This window comes from Chelonoidis abingdonii, chromosome 21, assembly GCF_003597395.2.
Source record: "Chelonoidis abingdonii isolate Lonesome George chromosome 21, CheloAbing_2.0, whole genome shotgun sequence".
Classification (NCBI taxonomy): Eukaryota; Metazoa; Chordata; order Testudines; family Testudinidae; genus Chelonoidis; species Chelonoidis abingdonii.
This window is the reverse complement of record NC_133789.1, coordinates 1,195,077-1,212,875: the sequence shown is the minus strand read 5'-3', so window position 1 is coordinate 1,212,875 and position 17,799 is coordinate 1,195,077. Positions and strand designations below refer to the sequence as shown.

At 54.8% G+C, this 17,799-nt stretch overlaps 2 protein-coding genes across 2 annotated transcripts; both read left to right on the top strand.

The window, feature by feature from the left end:
* The first annotated feature begins 1,457 nt into the window (after window positions 1-1,457).
* Window positions 1,458-10,195, top strand: COASY (Coenzyme A synthase). Its single transcript, XM_032772774.2, has 9 exons — window positions 1,458-2,263; window positions 3,289-3,503; window positions 4,711-4,842; window positions 5,558-5,747; window positions 7,372-7,436; window positions 7,751-7,835; window positions 8,515-8,612; window positions 8,704-8,850; window positions 9,520-10,195. The coding sequence occupies exons 1-9, from the start codon at window positions 1,525-1,527 to the stop codon at window positions 9,565-9,567; spliced, it is 1,719 nt and encodes a 572-aa protein (XP_032628665.1). The 5' UTR covers window positions 1,458-1,524; the 3' UTR covers window positions 9,568-10,195.
* A 3,243-nt stretch (window positions 10,196-13,438) lies between these two features.
* On the top strand, window positions 13,439-16,027 carry LOC116820365 (coenzyme Q-binding protein COQ10 homolog B, mitochondrial-like). Its single transcript, XM_032772770.2, has 5 exons — window positions 13,439-13,549; window positions 13,865-14,026; window positions 14,245-14,437; window positions 15,141-15,242; window positions 15,549-16,027. Exons 1-5 carry the CDS (start codon window positions 13,464-13,466, stop codon window positions 15,717-15,719), a joined length of 714 nt encoding a protein of 237 aa, XP_032628661.1. The 5' UTR covers window positions 13,439-13,463; the 3' UTR covers window positions 15,720-16,027.
* Window positions 16,028-17,799: the final 1,772 nt, after the last annotated feature.

Here is a 17,799-nt window from a genome sequence, read left to right as displayed (position 1 = left end):
TCGATTTCTGGAGCGGTGCACTGTGGGTAGCTACTGTAAAATAATGAGGCCAATAATGTCGATTTGCGTCCACACTAACCCTAATCCGATATAGTAATATCGATTTTAGCATTACTCCTCTCGTTTTGTAGGAGTACAGAAATCGATTTAAAGAGCCCTTTAAATCGATATAAAGAGCAGTGTAGTGTGGACGGGTGCAGCGTTAAATCGATTTAACGCTGTTAAAATCAGTTTAACAGCGTAGTGTAGACCAGGCCAGACTTAGGCAGTCTCTTGGTTGTATCTCTGAGAGGGATTCAGGCATCCCTGTTGAAGATAGCCTAGACTCCCAAGCACAAAAGTGACTGCCGCCTACTTTAACATCTTTTGGTGGCTTTCACAAAGATTTACAATCTCATTTGATAGTAAGAATCAGAAAGGAAAGCGAAGGAAAATGAACTGTAGCTTCAAGTTTCATTTGTAGTTACTAACAGAACAAATGGAAAAACGATACAACAGCCAAGCATAGTAGATGTCATAGTAAATAATAAATACTTGCATTTCTGTAGTGCCTTTCACCCAAGGTGCTGAAAGCACGTCACATACACAAAGCCTAACATCAATCCTTAGGCACAGAAGTTAAGTGTTTTGTACAAATGTTGCTCCATTTCCTTGAGGAAGCTGGCAATATAACTCAAGAGTCTTACTTCGCAGTGCAGTGCTCGAACTACTAAGTACCCTGTGATTTTTCTGACAAGTATGGGACAAATTTAGAAAATATATGTTTGGGGAGATTTCCTAAATCAAGTGACAGCTGTAATAATTGGGCTTTTTTTCCTCTCAAGTTTGGTGTGTGTTTGCTGTTGAACAATTCATGTTTGATTAAATTTGTGATCCAGACTTAATAGTCAAATAATGTAAAGGTTAGAATGAAAATAATGCCTTATTCACCATTTCTTTGGATGGAATGATTAATGATTCACTAATGACACACAATTCATTTGAATGTCTGGAATAATAAATGCACTATGTAAGAAACAAAGCACATGTATTTATATCTTTTTGAGGCCATTAAACTTGATTTGATTTCAATACAGGATTTTAACAGTAATAATTACACTTATTACTTGTTCAAAAAGTACTGTCATGGAGCATGGGGAATTGGGAGGCAGTGGAGCAGAGGATGGTGAGGGCAGGCAGGCAGTAGGGGGGGCTGAGTGCAGTGGGGCAGAGGATGGTGAGGGCAGGGGGGCTGGGGCAGTGTGGTGGGGATGGGGAGCTGGGAGCAATGGGGTGGGGGCAGGAGGGCTGGGGGCAGTGTGGCAGAGGATGGTGAGGGCTGGGGACAGTGTGGCAGAGGATGGTGAGGGCTGGGGGCAGTGGGGCAGATGTTTGCGAGGGCAGGGGGCTGGGGGCAATGTGGCAGAGGATGGTGAGGGCTGGGGGCAGTGGGGCAGAGGGTGGCGAGGGCAGGGGGGCTGGGGACAGGGCAGTGAGTCAGGAGGACTGGGGGATGAGGTTGGGTGTGAGTGAAGCTCAGAGGCCATGTCACTAGAGCTCACACTTTGCTGTCCCCCATGTAACCCGCTGCCTTGCACCTGCGTGTTTGTTCCAGGTACCATGTCTGTCTTTCGCTCAGGCCTGCTGGTGCTCACGGCCCCACTCTCTGCCCTGTCTCTGCGCCTTGTGCCCATCCTGGCCTCAGCCTCCCGGATTGTGGAGAATACGCTCTATATTCACCTGCAGCCAGGCCTCAGCTTGACAGGCTCTTCGCAGCCCACGTCCACCTACGTGCCAGCCACACCTGAGGTCTATAGCCTCATCAACAAGCTGTATGTGGATGCTGACGCCCACAGCCACCTGGACGTGCGGGTCCTGCTGACAAACATCCGCAACCAGAACCTGACGCCACAGTCGCTTTCCTCGGTGCAGAACCTCTCTCACCCGCCTGAGGTGATCCTGACCGACTTTCAGACCAGTGATGGGGGCCAGTACAACCCAGTGAAGCAGCGCCTGGAGCGTTATGCCACCAGCTGTTACAGTTGCAGGCCTAATCTTATCTCTGTGCTGCTGTACCCAGAGTATGAGCCCATGATGGACCAGAGCGAGCTGTCCCCATGGAAGCCAGACTTGGATGGCGGGGCTCTGCGGAGTTATAGTGATGTCGTTGTAGGGGGCACATTCGACAGACTCCATAATGCTCACAAGATCCTTCTGAGTGCATGCTGCCTGCTGGCTGAGAACCGGCTTCTGGTTGGTGTCTCTGACAAGGATCTTCTGGAAAGTGAGTGAGAATCCTAGTCCCAAACCAGAAAGCAAAACCCCAGTTACGCTTGTTCTCCTCAGGCTGTCACTCCTTCAGTCCTTTTGCTCCCGATGGCAGGGAAGGGAGCCATTTAGATCACTCTCTAATGTTTCCCTTGGACCAGCTTAGGAGCAGCCTTCATGGACTCTGAAATGAGTCTGCTGTCCAAGCATCTAGGCTCTTTAAAGTTGGAGTGTGTAAATTGCAGAAAAGGGAATACCCCGTGAGAGGATGAAGGGGTAGAGTAGGTTTCACATCAGTGGAGATGTAAAGCACATTTAAACCATGTGGGCACAGTGGTAATTGAAAAGCATAATTTATTAACGAGACAGGAGAGTCATTTAGGCCCAGCAGTTAGGCTTGTTGGCTCTTATGAAGAGATTTTGTAAACTTTCTAATAGGATTAGCAATGTTGCTAACCCTTCCCTGGCAGTAATGTGCCCAAGCAGTAGCCTTGGGTTTGTGCCTGAGAACGGAAAACTGGACAGAGCTGATAAGTGAGACTCACCAGACTACTCCCACTGCCTGAGCCAAGGTGGAATGGCATCCCTGGTGAACAGATGAGATGTCTCCATGTCCCGGCGGGGAGCGTTGTCATAGTGATTGGTATCTTGCTCGTGTCCCTTGAGTGTATTTTGCTGTCTGTGTTTTCATGACTGATGTGCTGCCCTTGGAGTTAAATATTTCCTGCCAAGCAGCACAAGGCTGAGTCACTTGTCTGTGCTCGCTGCTTTTTGTGCAGAGATGATGTTCCTCTGATAGCGAACCTAAGGAATTGCAGCATTGTCGTCTTGCCAAAATGACTCTGTTCTCTAACGCACAGAAACCCGGGGAGCTCAATGCCCTTTGGGCACTAGGGAAGTGAGGGCTTAAGTCATTCCAGAGGTTGCTAAAGCCTTTTTGCATCTCTGTTGGCCCCTCCTTTAACTGTCACTGTTTGCTGCTAGCTCTGGGTGTGGAGAGCTGCACTCTGTTGCTTCCTCCCTATTTTTTGTCCCTTCCAGATAAGATACTGAAGGAGCTGATCCAACCATATGAGCAACGAGTGGAGAAGCTCTGTGAGTTCCTGGTGGACGTGAAGCCCTCTTTGCGTTATGACATTGTGCCTCTGGTAGACCCCTATGGCCCATCGATAACGGACCCTGACCTGGAGTGTATAGTAGTCAGTGAGGAGACCCGCAAGGGAGGGGTGGCCGTGAACAAGAAGAGACTTGAAAATGTAATGCCTTTAAAGCTGACCTAGCGGAATACACCCCCTCCTGCTATTCTTTCCTTAACTGTGTGGCGAAATCTGGTGGCATTGAAAGTGAGGGCCTGGGAGTTCTCGCCAAAGCCAGGCATAGGGTGGCAGCTGCTGTACAAGCTCCTCCGTTTGATTCTTCCAGTGAACAGTAGTCCTGACATGCACTCCCCCTGTTGTTCCAGGCCTGGGCTTCCTCCCCACCCCCACCCCCCCAGCTCAGCTCTGCCAACGCCCCTCATGAGCTGGTTGTCCTTCCCAAGTGTGTTGTGAAGGGAGGGTGCAGCTGTTCCAGAGGAAAGGAATGAAAACTCAGATAGCTGGGAGCAGAGAGTGCAAGAGATAGATGGGACAAACAGTTTATTGGGTTCTGTCCTCCTCTGAGCTCCACAGAGATGGCCCTTCCATGGCAGAGACCTTGCCCCTTAAGGCTGTACCTCTTCCTTGAGGTTGGCCTTCTGCAGAAACCTCCCCTGATCTGTGGCTGATGCCATGAGGTATAAAGCTCTGCCCCTCCAGCCATACCCCCTCTGGAGCAGTGGGGGGAAGCTACCCAAGGGGGGGACCCTTTCCTCCCATCATCACCTCTCACTGGTTGAGCAAGAGCACCCCGGTGATGCACCTGGGAACTCGGCAGTCTCTGTTTCTCTGTCCACGGTCATGTATAGGAACTGCCAGCCCCATCAGATTGGCCCTGGACCCTGCAAGCGATTTCTGTCTCCAACAGCAGCTGGTGCCCAGTGCATGAATCCCCTTAATGGACAATTCTGGACTCGCCTGCCCCAGGGGAGCTCTCTCCTGGGCCCAGGCAGTTACTCGTTGGGCTGGCCCCAAAGGATAGTAGGGGAGCTGTGTCCCGTAGGTAGAAAGAAGCTCCTGATTCCTTGGGAGCCTCCCCTTCTCTGGCAGCTGCTTTCCCACCTGACTCCAGAGTCCCCTTGTGTCACCACTGTCCTTGTCCAGCAGCGGCCTGTAGCACTGCCCAGTCAGTGCCTGATCGGTGGGAGGCAGCAACCGCCAGCCTCCTTGCAGAACTGCCCCCAGGCCTGCTGATTGCAGGGGGCCTCCAGAGCTTGGTGTGAAGATGCTGCCTTCACTGCAACTCTGTATCGGGGGCCAGTCTGACTGAAGGGCTGCCAGTGGCTCTCCACCCTCTGACCACGCTGTGCTGGCATTCTGTTTGCAGGGGCTCTCTGAGCTGGCCCTCCATGAGATCCTGCTGGTTAAAGATCCCGGGCATGGGGAGAACGAAGAGGAAAAGATCAGCTCCTCCACCATCCGGCAGAGGCTGCTTGGAACACTGCTGCAGCCACCACAGGTAGGAACACACAGTAACTGCAGGCTCTGCAATCATGACTCCGCTCCGTCTGCCAAGCAACCTCTGTCTTGTAGGGTTTTGTGTGGCTTCTAGGCCTGGGGAGAGACGCTGCTCTACTCGACCTCTACTGAGTGGGGACCAGAACCAACAATGGCTCCCCCCAGGAGAGGGGTGATACACAGACAGCAGAGCTGAACTGCATGTCCTGGGTCAAATAACAAGGGCGCCGTTGAGAGTAGGGACATAGAGACAACAGAAGAGAGCGCCGAGCAGAGAGGCCTGGACACGGCCCATTGCTGGAGTCAGCTGGCATTGTCCAAACGAACTCGGCCCAGGGCCCTGTAACCGCATCCTCCTCCTGGACTGACCTGATGCCAGAAGGAGGTTGTCAGTGACGTTCCTGGGCTTAGTTTGGATCCTGTGACCATAACTAAGCACAGGGAGAAGTGCAGCCAGACATTGAGCGGGTCTAGGGGGAGGTGTGGCAGCCTGGTGAGGTGGAGACTGGGGTGTACCAGGGTCTCCCTCTCAGGGGTATCCATGGAACATACCAAGACCAGACCATGTCTCTATTCACGGTCCCAGGGAGGAGCAGTCAGCTTGCATCAGCTTTCACATCCATCCTCAGAGCTCGTAGGGATTCACGATCAGGGTCTCTTCTCCCCAACCCTTCCTGCCCCCAACAGCGCTGACACTGTAACTCTTCTTTGTGTAGAAAGACCCAGCCCTGCCTTCTCGTCCCTACGTGATCGGTCTAACTGGAGGAACTGGAAGTGGGAAAAGTTCCATTGCCAGATACTTGGAACACCTAGGAGCTTTCCTCATCGATGTTGACAAACTGGGCCATGAAGCCTATGCCCCAGGTGGCCCTGCATATGAGCAGGTGGTGGAGGAGTTCGGAGAAGGTACAGCGAGCATATTCTGCATAGAATGCTGGAGCAGCAAGGGTGACGGGGACACATCATCTTAGTCACTTCTGAGTTCCAGATCTCTCCCTCCTTTGGTTTGGGAGCAGTCAGCGTACCCTGCACTTCCCCAGCTAGCAGGGCTGTGGAGAGCTAATGTCTGTAAGTGAAGTGCTGGAGGTAGTTTGTTTCTTATCCACTGACATCTTTAGATGTTAACAGCATCCATGATTGTTGGCCCTGGACCCAGGATGCTCGCTAACATGTGCTTCCCTATACCGGATATTCCCTGCCACGGAAGCGGCAAAACACCAGCTACCTAGAGTTTGTCTGTTGGCTGACTCAGCCCTCAGTGGTGTCTCAGACCCAAACAAACAGCTCTTTGGGATCCAGAGAGTGCTGGCAGAGAACTCTTGGACATAGGTTGGTTTGGAAGCCTAAACTGCTTGGTAGGGACCCTGTAAGACAAGGGCAGCCAAGCTTCGCTGAGCTACAGACTGTGTTGTATCCAGAGTTGTGGTAGCACAAAGGCTGCCTGTGAGTGGCAGAAAACGGTGCCAATTTCAGGTGCCCTCATCCTTGGCACACAGGTCCCAGCATACAGTGCTCCAGCTCAGTGGCTCTCAACCTTTCCAGACTCCTGTACCCTTTCAAGAGCCTGATTTGTCTTCTGGGCCCTCAAGTTTCACCTCACTTAAAAACTTACCAAATCAGACCTACAAATACAGCAGTGTTACAGCACACGGTTATTGAACAATGGCTGACTCTCATTTTTACCATATAATTATAAAATAAATCAATGGGAATTTAAATATTGTACTTACATTTCAGTGTGTAGTATACAGAGCAGTATAAACAAATCATTGCCTGTGAAATTTTAAGTTGTACTGACTTCACTAGTGCTTGTTACGTAGCCTGTTGTAAAACTCAGCAAATCTCTAGATGAGTGGATATATCTCCTGGAAGACCTGTGTGTATCCCCAGGGGCACTTGTACCCCTGGTTGAGAACCCCTGCTCTGCTTTGAACCAAGCAGAAGGTGCTTAATTTAAGATGAAACCTAGCATGTTGGTCTGTAGCATTCTTAGGCCTTGCCTCTGTGCCATGAGCTTGTTGGCTACCCTTCTGCTTTAGAAGTGACCGGAAGGTGAGGAGAAAGGGACTTAGAGACGGTCCTGTAAGGTTGTCCAAAAATCTGTTGTCTTTTCCATAAGAAATTCAGGTCTTGATGGTGCCTGGAAACCCGGCGACGTGATAGGTGAAAACTGAGCAGTGGAGGGGGAGAGATTCTTAGGAAGATCATTGAACTGTTTTTAACTCCTGTTGAATTCCACTGCCTAATGAACCGTAGGGCGAAAGGACATTTCTGTACCCGCCAACAAGTTCTCCAGCTAGAGCAGGGAAGGCTGGACTTGACATTCCTAGTGTTCTCAAGGTGAAGGAAAAAGCCCTTTCCTGCCCTCGCTACACTTTAAAGAAGCCCAGGGTTTGAAACCTTGTTTGCAGATCCCTTTAAGGGAGTGCCAGGCAGAGACCCCACTCAGCAGCCCCTGCTTCCCTTGGAGCCCTTCTCCCATGAGGATCTGAACTGAGTCCTTTTTTCACTGTTCTTCTTTGTCTTCCAGACATTTTAAATGAAGATGGGACAATTAACAGGAAAATCCTTGGGGCCAAAGTGTTTGGAAACCAGGTAAAACCCGCCCAGCTCAGTATCAGTATTTCACCTCTCCTGTCCCCACTGCTGCCAAGGCTTCGGTATCTTCCCTTGCGTGCTTCTGCTGCTCCCTTGACAGGGCAGGAAAGAGGAGGAGAGCACCTTGCTTCCTAGTGCAGCATCACCACCTTCCATCGGGGGCCAACCTAGCGAGCTGGAAACATGGGGCCCTTGTGGGAGGGGGCAATAGGTATGCTTGTGGGTGACTCCTTTTGCTGGATTACCCGGGAAATCTGTCACTTGATCGTATGAAAGCAAATAACTGAAGTCCAGCCATATGCCCTTGCTAGGAGCGGTTAAAGTGTCTCACGGACATCATGTGGCCTGTGATTGCTAAGATGACAAAGAGGCAGCTGAATGAAGCAGCAGCACAGGGTGAGCGTGATCTTCTCTTCTGAACCCAAAGGGGACTGGGACATATCATCCTATTACCACCACGCAATCCAGAGATCCTGGGTAACTGCTGTCCTAAGCCCCAGTCTGCAGCTGCATGTACTTCCTGATCAGCCTAGAGCTGGTTGGTTTTCCCAGCTCAGTCCTTTCTGTGCTTTACCGGGAGCTTGTCCACTGCATCTTCCTGCAGTTGGGTAAGTGCCAGGGGCCAGACTGCTGCCAGACTTGGATTGGGAGCCTTTGCATTAAATGGTTGGATACTCTGCCTCCCTCCCTTTCCAGAAAAGGCCACGAGTGTGTTTGTAATACCAAATCCCAGCAGTGAGAGTGTGGCGTGTGTTTCCCTGGGAGAGAATTCCTCTAGCTCCCTGGGGCAATGGAATGCCCCTGGAGCATTGCTAGTCTGCCAGGCATTTTCCTGGAGATGGCCCCTGTGGCCTGGCCCAGCCTGTGTGCACATGCTAGGCAGAAAACAGTCTGAGGCCTGCTGCTTTCTCTTCTGCACAGGGTTCTCTTGCTCCACGGTAAAGTGTCTGCGCTGCCCATTTGCAGGAACTTGTGACATTTCAGGCTTGCTTGGATTGGGTCGTATAAACAGCCCCGGGGAACTGTGTGCACTTGTGGTTCCCAAGCACTCACGGGGAATGGCCTCGTTCCACAGGTAAAGCGGTGTGTGTGCTGGATGTTGCCGTGCTGCTGGAGGCTGGCTGGACAGACATGGTCCATGAGGTCTGGATGGCCAGCGTCCCAGAGAAGGAGGTAGGTGACTCTCTGCGCCAGCAATTTGCAGTTAGCGATTGGATCCTGGTGCACCCGTGTGGAGGTGAATGTCCCCTCTTGGTCTTTTCAGGCTCTGCGCCGCATCATGGCCAGAGATGGGCTGAGTGAAGAGGCTGCTCGCAACAGGCTGCAGAGCCAGCTGAGCAACAGCCAGCGGGTGAAGCAGTCCCATGTCGTGCTGTGCACCCTCTGGAAGCCGGAGGCTACACAGAAGCAGGTGAGAGCCCAGGGTCTTCCCAGTGGGGGAGCCAGGAGTGCTTGCTGCTTTGCCTAGGACAGGCCAGCAGGGATGGAGGGGAGCCACTGGGGTCCAGCCTCACCTGCACTGCAGCTCCAGCCGAGGACCTAGGTACCATGTGGTTAGATAGGAGTCCTGCCTGGGCTACCCGTAGGGCCTTGGACAAGCCACTGCTCGCCGGGTTGTGATCAGATCAGGAGAGAGTCTTGTTCCTCTCTAGCAGGATGGGGCTTATGGAATATCTGGTCCCTACAGCTGGCTCTGCATCCCTCTCCCCATGGAGGAGCTGTGGCTGCGGGTCTCTCCTTCCTGCGATGAGTGTCGTCCCCTGGGAGAGTGATGCGTTCTGGTAAATGCCCAATTGCTGCATCTGCTCAGCAGAATTGGGTCTTAGTGGATGGCCAGTGAGAACCCCCAAGTCTTGTCTATGCTGCAGATCCGCCCCATGGCTGGGTTGAGTCCTAAACACAGCCTGGAAAGAGTGAAAGGTTTGAGGGCTTTGTCCGTTCTGCACTGTAAGTGGAGTTCACACCCGTCCCTGTGCCAGTGCTCTAGCAGGCTGTGCCCATCCCTACCCTGGCGCAGCTGCATTTGGTGCCCTTTTTTGCTTCTGAACCCTGACTTGCTGTCCCGTGTTTGTTTTGGCAGGTGGAGAAGGCCTGGGCCCTCCTGCAGCAGCGCATTGGCCAAGACTAGAGTCTTGGGACCTGGTGGTTTTTCCCATCACTCCCGTCTCATCTTCATTCACAGCCAGACAGGGAATCACAGCACCGCTGGGCCCTGCTGCCAGGGGCTGAGTGCCTCCGCTCTTGCCTCCACTCTGTCTCACACTGTGTTCTAGCATCGCACATTGTCAGTCAGCTGGGTGCAGTTCAGGTCTCAGCTGGGTGGTTAGATTGAGGGGCAGGGGCTGGGGGCAGAGGCATCCTGCTTTACTGTTGCTAAAGGCTCTGAGCAAGAAGCAGTACCCTACTGTGGGCTCAGAGGGCAGTGAGGGGCAGCTGCTCTGAGCTGGCAGCATGGGCACAAGCCAGGAAGGCAGCACTTGCCTGATGTGACCAATGTCCCCTGCACCGCCTGAGGAGCCAGAGGACACTGCCACGCAGCACGTCCCAGGAGTAGGCCCAGCTCCATTTGCCACCCTAAACATCTTCAGGCTACGCTGTAGGGAGCAGGGACATGAGTGCCGTCACCCTCCTTGTATGATCAGTATCACTGGATTGTCCCCCTTTCTCCGTGGATGGGCCGTGGTGGCACAGGCTGCCAGACGTGGGTGTACTCTGTACCCTGTGGGCATGTGCCAGTTAAAGGTCCGGTTTGCGCAGTCTGTCTCTGTGTGGTAATTGTTCTGCCAGGCCTGTTTCTTCTGTTCGCCTTGAGCCCAAGGGCCTGTCTCCAAGCAGGCTGCACTTGTGCAGCTGGTCTAAGGTAAAGCAGCTCTTCCTGCTGTAGAGGAGAATCCTGCTAGGTCGTGATGGGAGCTTCACTAGCCCTCGTGTGTCACTCCATGGAGCACAGGCTCCTGCATCCACAGGTGCTGAGCACTGGGCCAGCACCGGGCCAGAGGTCTGTGGAACTAGGGGGACCCGGGAGGGCTTTTCCCCATTCTCTGAGCACTGCCCATCGCAGCCTAGTGTTTTCAGAGCCTGAACTGAAGTTAGCTTAAGGCTGTTCATAGGGATGATACAAAGCCCCCGTGCAGAGCTCTTGTGCAGCAGGGCAACGGATCCAAATTGCACAACACTAGTGCAGCAAAGCAGCTGTGCCCCTCTGCTCCTCCCTGGATCCTGGGCGCAGTGAGGAAGGGGTGATGTAGATGCCCCTTGTGTGTGCTGCTGCCATCACCAGTCCTTGCAGCAGGAGCTTTGCCAATGGACTGGAATTTGCAGAGGCTGAGTTCGTGTTCAGTTTCATGCCCAGTCTCTCTCAGTCCTGGACATGGCTTAGATGCTCAGCTTGGCCCTGTGAGGGGTGAGTCTGTACGGCGCCCTAACCAGCCAGCAGTAGAGTGCTGATTACACCCGACCTGGCCCAACAGACAGCACCAAAGCAGCTTGCAGGATCCAGCCCCGGCTACTGTCTACCACTATCAGTAACCAAGGTGCTTAAATCACTTTTAAAAAATAGACCTAGCAGTTGTGCCAGGTGGCCAGCAGGGGGAGCTGCTCATTCAATGAGCTATCACCACTGCACTGGGCAGAGGGACCTAAATTCCATGCCACTTTTGTGGGTGCTGATGATTTGAGATTCATTTTACTCCCACTAGCACCTCTAGTGCAAGGCCCGTGTTTATAGGTTCAGCGGGTGATGAGCAGAACCCAGAAGAGCTGTCCACCCTCCCCCATTCCTCTGGCCAAAGAGCAATGGAGGGAAGAAGTGCCCCCACTGCCTTCAGAGTCTGGGGGGTTGTCTACATGGGAAGGGAAGTTATACTGGTTTAAGCCAAGGTGTGAATTTAAACTGATCATAGAACTGGAAGGGACCTTGAGTGGTCATCTAGTCCAGTCCCCTGCACTCAAGGCAGGACTGAGTATTATCGAGACCATCCCTGACAGGTGTGTGTCCAACCTGCTCTTAACAATCCCCAGGGATGGAGATTCTACAACCTCCCTGGGCCATTTATTCCAGTGCTTAACCAGCCTGACAGGACGTGTTTCCTAATGTCCAACCTAAACCCCCCTTGCTGCAGTTTAAGCCCATTGCGTCTTGTCCTGTCCTCAGAGGTTAAGAAGAACAATTCTTCTCCCTCCTCCTCGTAACAACCTTTTATGTACTTGAAAACTGTTCTCAGGTCCCCTCTCAGTCTTCTCTTCTCCAGACTAAACAAACCCAATTTTTTCAATCTTCACTTATAGGTCATGTTTTCTGGGTCGAGCACGCATGGAATACGGGGGAAGTCGGCACCTGTGCTTGCGACCCCTCCCAGTTGGGGATCGATTGTTGTAACGGTACAGTAATACTGTGCCCCATGCTTGTGGCCACTGAAATTCAGTGTAGCGGTGGCTTTTTTCAGTGTTGCTTATGACATTTAGGAAGGGTTTTAAGCTAACCTGAAAAAGCCACTTGGATAGTGGACTCTGAGGGGCCATGTGGGGTTATACTGGAACAACACTTGGCTTAGCTATAGCTGTCAGACTTTCCCATGTAGACAAACCCTGACTGCTCGGAGCAGGGCTTGCTGTTCACACTCTTTTCAGCCCTACAATAGATCAGAGTGTTTCCCCTCTAGCAAACCTATTGTACTCTTCCCCCCAAGCTGTGTTCTGGTCACAGAAGCTTCATCTCTGAGGATAAGGTGGGTCCACCACCAAGGGTTAATGAAGGAATTTCATCCTACTGTCCCTGAGTGCTTGGGGATTGACAAGACATACCCAGAGGGGAAGCAGAGCTGAGAGATACTGAGCTTCAGCCCATCACAGAACCAGGCCCAGGTGAGGCCTGTCCCTTCTGCCTCCAACCAAGGAGAACATTGATTCCCTGACGCTGGCTGCAGAGCGGCAGCACTGGCAGGTTTCAGACCATCTCCCAGTGCTGCTCCCACTCCTCGCTTGAGAGATTCCAGCCCTTGGAGCTTGTGGAAACACCTCATGAAAACCTCTGCTAGAATTTCACTTTCAGACTGCAGTAAGCGGACACTTTCCTTCCTTAGGCCCGAGTCTGCTGCAGGTATGTCCCACCGAGGGAGAAGTCAAGGACACACACAGGAACTGAGAACACTTTTTAGCTGAGGGAAGGAGGAAATTAAATTCCAGACTGAGAGGGTGACAGAGTAGCTGGGCAGGAGGTCTGGCCATGCTGGCTGTCCGCATTCCCGCTCCCTTGGGCTGGCCAACATACTTGGAGTGTGAGTCATCTGCAACAGAAGCCAGGTTTGTAAAGTGTTTGTTACACAACCAGCCCTCATGCAGGATTGAGCAGGGGAAAACCAACTGGGTGCCTGTAGATCAGGTTGGAGGTTTGCCTAGAGCAGGTGTTCTCAAAACTGGAGGTTGGGAGGTCATTACATGGGGGATTGGGAGCTGTCAGCCTCCACCCCAAACTCCAGCATTTATAATGGTGTTAAATATATATTAAGAAGTGTATTTCATGTATTGGGGGGGTCACACTCACAGGTTTGCGATGTGAAAGGGGGTCACCAGTAGGAAAGGTTGAGACCCTCTGGTCTAGACCTCCAGGATCCAGGGTTGCAAAGCCAGCAGGTGTGTGTCTGTCTGTCTCCTGCCCTGGGGCTGGGGATGTTCCCCAGGCCAGTCGCGCTGGAGCCCTAAACAAGCCCTGGTGTTTGTAGGCAGCTTCCACCCCCCACATACACTCACCCCCCACCTCACTCACACACAGCGACCACCGGACTCGCACCCAGGGCTGTGTCCGGCCCGCCCCAGCGACCCCGCTCTTTGCCCCAGGGGGCCCATCGCCTGGGCCCCGTCCAGGTCCAGGCCAGGCCCCAGGGCGCCGGTCTTCGGGCGGTCCCTGCCGCCGCCCCGCCCCGTGGGAGTTTCCCCACATGTCTCTGGAGCACGTGGCGGACCCACCCCGCGGGGGCCTGGCAGGGGCAGCGGCCGGGGCCGGCGCAGACTGAGTGAGCCGGAGCCATGGCCGGGAGCAGCAGCCGGGGAGCCGCGCTCCTGCGGGCGCTGCAGGGAGCTGGGAGCCGCCCGCGCCCCGGGGACGGGACTCGGTAAGGGCCGGGCCGGGCCGGGTTCCCGGTTCTACCGGCCGGGCTGCTCGGAGCCGCCGCCTGGTTCCGGGCCCTGCCCCTGCCCGACCCCTCGGAGCGAACGTCCCACGTGACGCCGGGTTCGGGTTCAGGGGGGACCCCGGGACCTGCCCCAGCCGGGCGAGGCACCGTGGGCGCAGACGAGCCCCGGTCCTGCGCTGGGGCGGGAGGGGGCCCTGGATCCGAGCCCCCGGGGCTGAGCTGTCCCAGGCGTTTCCACACCCGAGGGGCTGCGCCCCGACGCACACCCCCTGTAACGGGCTTTCTGTCTTCCAGGCATCTCAGTTCCTGTGGGATCTTGGCCATGCCGCAGCCCCCCAAGCGGCCTCCCGCCGCCCCAGCGTGGGGGCTGCAGCCCCCGGCACGGACCTTCCTGAACCTGGCAGCCCCCCGGCTGGGCGGCAAGCGGATGGAGTACGGGGAAGCGCGAGTGCTGGGGTGAGTCGCTCCCGTCCTGTGTCCGGTGGCTCCAAGGGGGCCTGGCCAAGGGGCTGGGTGTGGGAGTTGTCTTTGTTGGGCAGTGCCAGGGGCTTGTTGCCCAGGGAAGGGGTGAGGGTGCAGGGCAGTGGCTGAGTTCCCAGCCTGACGACCCCCTCGCCAAGTGCTACCTGTCTCGCCTGGCACCTGCTCACAGGCGTCTCGTCTTCCCTCTCCAGCTACTCCATGGAGCAGATGTACAACGTGGTGGCCAACGTGGAGAGCTACCAGCACTTCGTGCCATGGTGCAAGAGCTCCAAGATCCTGTCCTGCCGCAAAGGGCTGACGCGGGCAGAGCTGGAGGTCGGCTTCGCGCCTCTCATGGAGCGCTACGTCTCTGAAATCTCCCTGACTCCCCAGCAGCAGATCCGGGTAAGGGGCCACCAGGGAGCCGGGTTCTCACTAGGGGCCTGGGGGGCTGCCCAGGGCCTGACACCCTGGGCTTAGCTGGGAGGTGCTGAGCACTCACAACTCACTGCAGGTGCTCGACACTTCTGATAATTGGCCCAAGGCACGTCAAGCACCTAACTTCAGAGGCTGGTCTTGGAAAAGGTTCCTGTGGTTCCCAGGCCTCATGTGCTTGTGGCTGTGACCCCTGGCTGCCCCATTCTCGAAAAGCTTGTGTGTGTGAGATGCAGCCCCCAACTCTCCCATCCCTCATGCTGAGGCAGCAGCTGGGCTCCAAGGAGCCAGACAAAACCAGGGTTGTATCTGGTGCTGAGCTGTGTGGGTCCAGTTCCAGGCAGATCAGGGCTGAGGATACGCTGACGTCACACTAAGAAGTCAGTGCTTGGGACAGATGTGGCTAAAGAACCTCTGCCCGAGCGCACTGGCAGCCCCAGCCTGTCTGTGGATGGGGGCTCGCACGTTACCACACAGCCTGTATAACCTGGTTCCGCATTCACAGACTAGTGCAGATGTGAACTCGTATGTGAACAGGGAACCTGGTTCTTACCGGCTCCAGCAGCCCTGGCTCAGTGTCACTGGCTCTTGGGCACTCCTGGGTGTGGGTGGATTGAAATCAGCTGAGAGCCTTGTCGGATGAAACTGACGCGAGCCCCCTTTCCTCCTGCAGGCTGTATGCAACGACAGCCGCATCTTCAGCCACCTGGAGACGCTGTGGCGGTTTAGCCCAGGGCTGCCGGGGCAGCTGGACACCTGCACGTTAGACTTCTATGTGAGTATTCCCGCCTGTGCCGATCCCTGAGGCAGGCTGGGCCCTGCACAGGGCATTCCTTCTTTCCTGGGAGGGTCAGCATGTGCGGTTAGTGAATGCTTTAGACAGGCCACCCCAGTGACGCTGCAGCCTGGAGTTCTGGCAGGCTACCCCTCTGCAGGACGTTGAGGGCAGGTGCAATCTGCATGTGCAGCCACTGGCTGGGCGAAGTGTGACAACTGCTGTGCTGGTTCTCAGTGGTACGGTTAATTGCCTGGCCAGAGATCCCAGGGCAGCCTCCTGTTAAGAGCCATCTTGCCTTGCCAGGTCTCCTTTGAGTTCAAGTCCATCCTGCATTCCCACTTGGCCAACCTGTTCTTCGATGAGGTGGTGAAGCAGATGGTGATGGCCTTTGAGAGGTGGGCGGAGAAGATGTACGGCCCGCAGGCGGATGTGCATTCCCAGAAGTGTTTGCAGGCAGCCCACTGCATGCGATGATGCCTCAGGGCCAGCATCTCCTGCCGCAATGGGACGCCCCTCTGTGCTCAGCAGAAGACTCTGTCTTCATTTCATTCTGTCCAGATTTTTGGCTGGATGCACCCAGATCCCTTGCTCTATTTATGTCTATTTAACCCATACTCCCTGGAGATAAATTATTTTTTTAATCCTTTTTTGTTTCTATTTAATGTTGGTGCCACAAAGACCAAAAGTCCATTGTCCTGATCTATGTGTCTGTTGCAATATCGAATGTTAACAGACTCTGTGTCCTGTTCTGTTTTAATGTGACCTCAATAAAACGTTGAATGGAGTCGTGCTGTTCTGAACATGTTTTCACCCACCAGCTCACTTCCGCCCTGGGGCCTTTATTGCTCCTCAGCAGCCTCCTTCCCCAGCTTCTGGGAAGTGAAGTAACCATGAAGTCAGGGCCCGGAGTGTAGCAAGGCAAACAGGAAATGGAAGCTGCCATGGGAACGGGGAGGGCCTGCGGAATCCAGTGTGGGCCGAGCTTCCTGTGCACTTCACAGCCCCAGTGGGTTGTGGGGGAGGTGGGTATAGAAAGGCTTGGAGGGCAGCATCCAGCAGTGGAACAGTTAAACCCACCCGTGGGGAACTGGCCCTGTAACCTGCACCCCAGGGCAGGGCCTGCTAGATGTGCTGCTCCAGGGGAACCCAGGCTTTGCCCCTGTGCAGCCCAGGCAGGAGAGTGCTGGGGCAGCTGCCTTGACTGCCTGAATCGTGAGCCCCTTGCTGGTGTCTCTGCATCCCAGTGTGTTGGTGTCCAGGCGAAATGGCCTGTCCCCCCATGTTGCTCCCTGGCCAGGCGTGTTCTGATGAATACAAAGTGCGGCCCCGTGGAGCTGCTGCTGATAGCAGGGGCCCCGGCCCCGTGCTGGTGCTGGGGCAGTGTGGCTGCAGTGCCCGGTGGGATGGGGTCAAGTCCCAGGGGCACATTCTCAGACTGATTAAGCTCCAGTCCCTCCACGGGCCTGCACTTGCCACTTGCTAATTGGGTTTCTGTGCAGGTGATCCCAGCAACATGCTGGCAGGTCTGCAATCCAATCACTGGGCCCAGGGCCCCTGGAGTCGGGCTCGGGCTCAGGTTTCAGGGGTCTTGTCTGGGCCTGGGCTGGCTTTTCCCACCAGAAGGTGGAATCTGAGTGGCTGTCCCCTCCTGCAGAGCTGAGTCCCATTAGTGCTGCAGCCCAGCTGGGGGCACCTGCTCCTTCCTTCCCTATTAGCAGCCAGACCCCCCATGTGGGCAGAAGTGAACCAGACCCACAAGAAGGGAGCCAATTTCAGGCTCACAAGCTCCAGCCCATGGACGAGCACCAGGCAGCTCATCTGGGGTACAGGGGTCACTGCTGCTGGTTCACAGCTCCCTTCTGTGCTCTCTGGCCTCCCCCGCAGAGCTGCACTGACTGGGCAGACAGCTGCCCAAACCATGCTAAGGGGAGGGCTGGCCTGGGGACCCCCCCAGCACCTTGAGCTGCACAGGCTGTCAGACCAGGAGATGCAGGCAAGTGACTGAAGGTGCCTGGGGGGAGCAGACCCCCCAGTCGCTGTGGGGGGGGGTCTAGGCTCTGTGTCAGGGGGAAAGCACAGAATGTTTTCTCTCTTCCCAGTGAGGTGTGTGGCCTTTGCAGGCAGGGGGAGGAAAGGTCACTGATTCCCGGTGCTCTCCCCCATCTGCGTCACAGCTGTGCTCACAAACAGCCCTGCCACACTGTGCTGGAGCGGCCCAGCTAGAGAGATGCTGGGCCAGAGCCAGGGGCTGCATGGCCCAGGAATGTTAATTGTGCCCCCACCCCCAGATCCTGCCAGTGGGGTGCTGAGGGGGAGGCTGCCTCGAAATACCTGATGCCAGGCAGGCCTCTCTGGTGGAAGGCTCTGAGGGGAGCAGGACACACACACTCTGCAGGTGTCGGGTGTTAGCAGGTGAAGCTCTGTGAGCGGCTGGGGTCAGTGTAGGTGGCTCCAGGTGTCCCTCCTGGTTGTAGCTGGTATCCATTGTAGAAACCCCAGTTAGCCCTGCCTGGGCCTGGAGCCATGGTTGGATTTTAGATGGTGAAGCAAACGT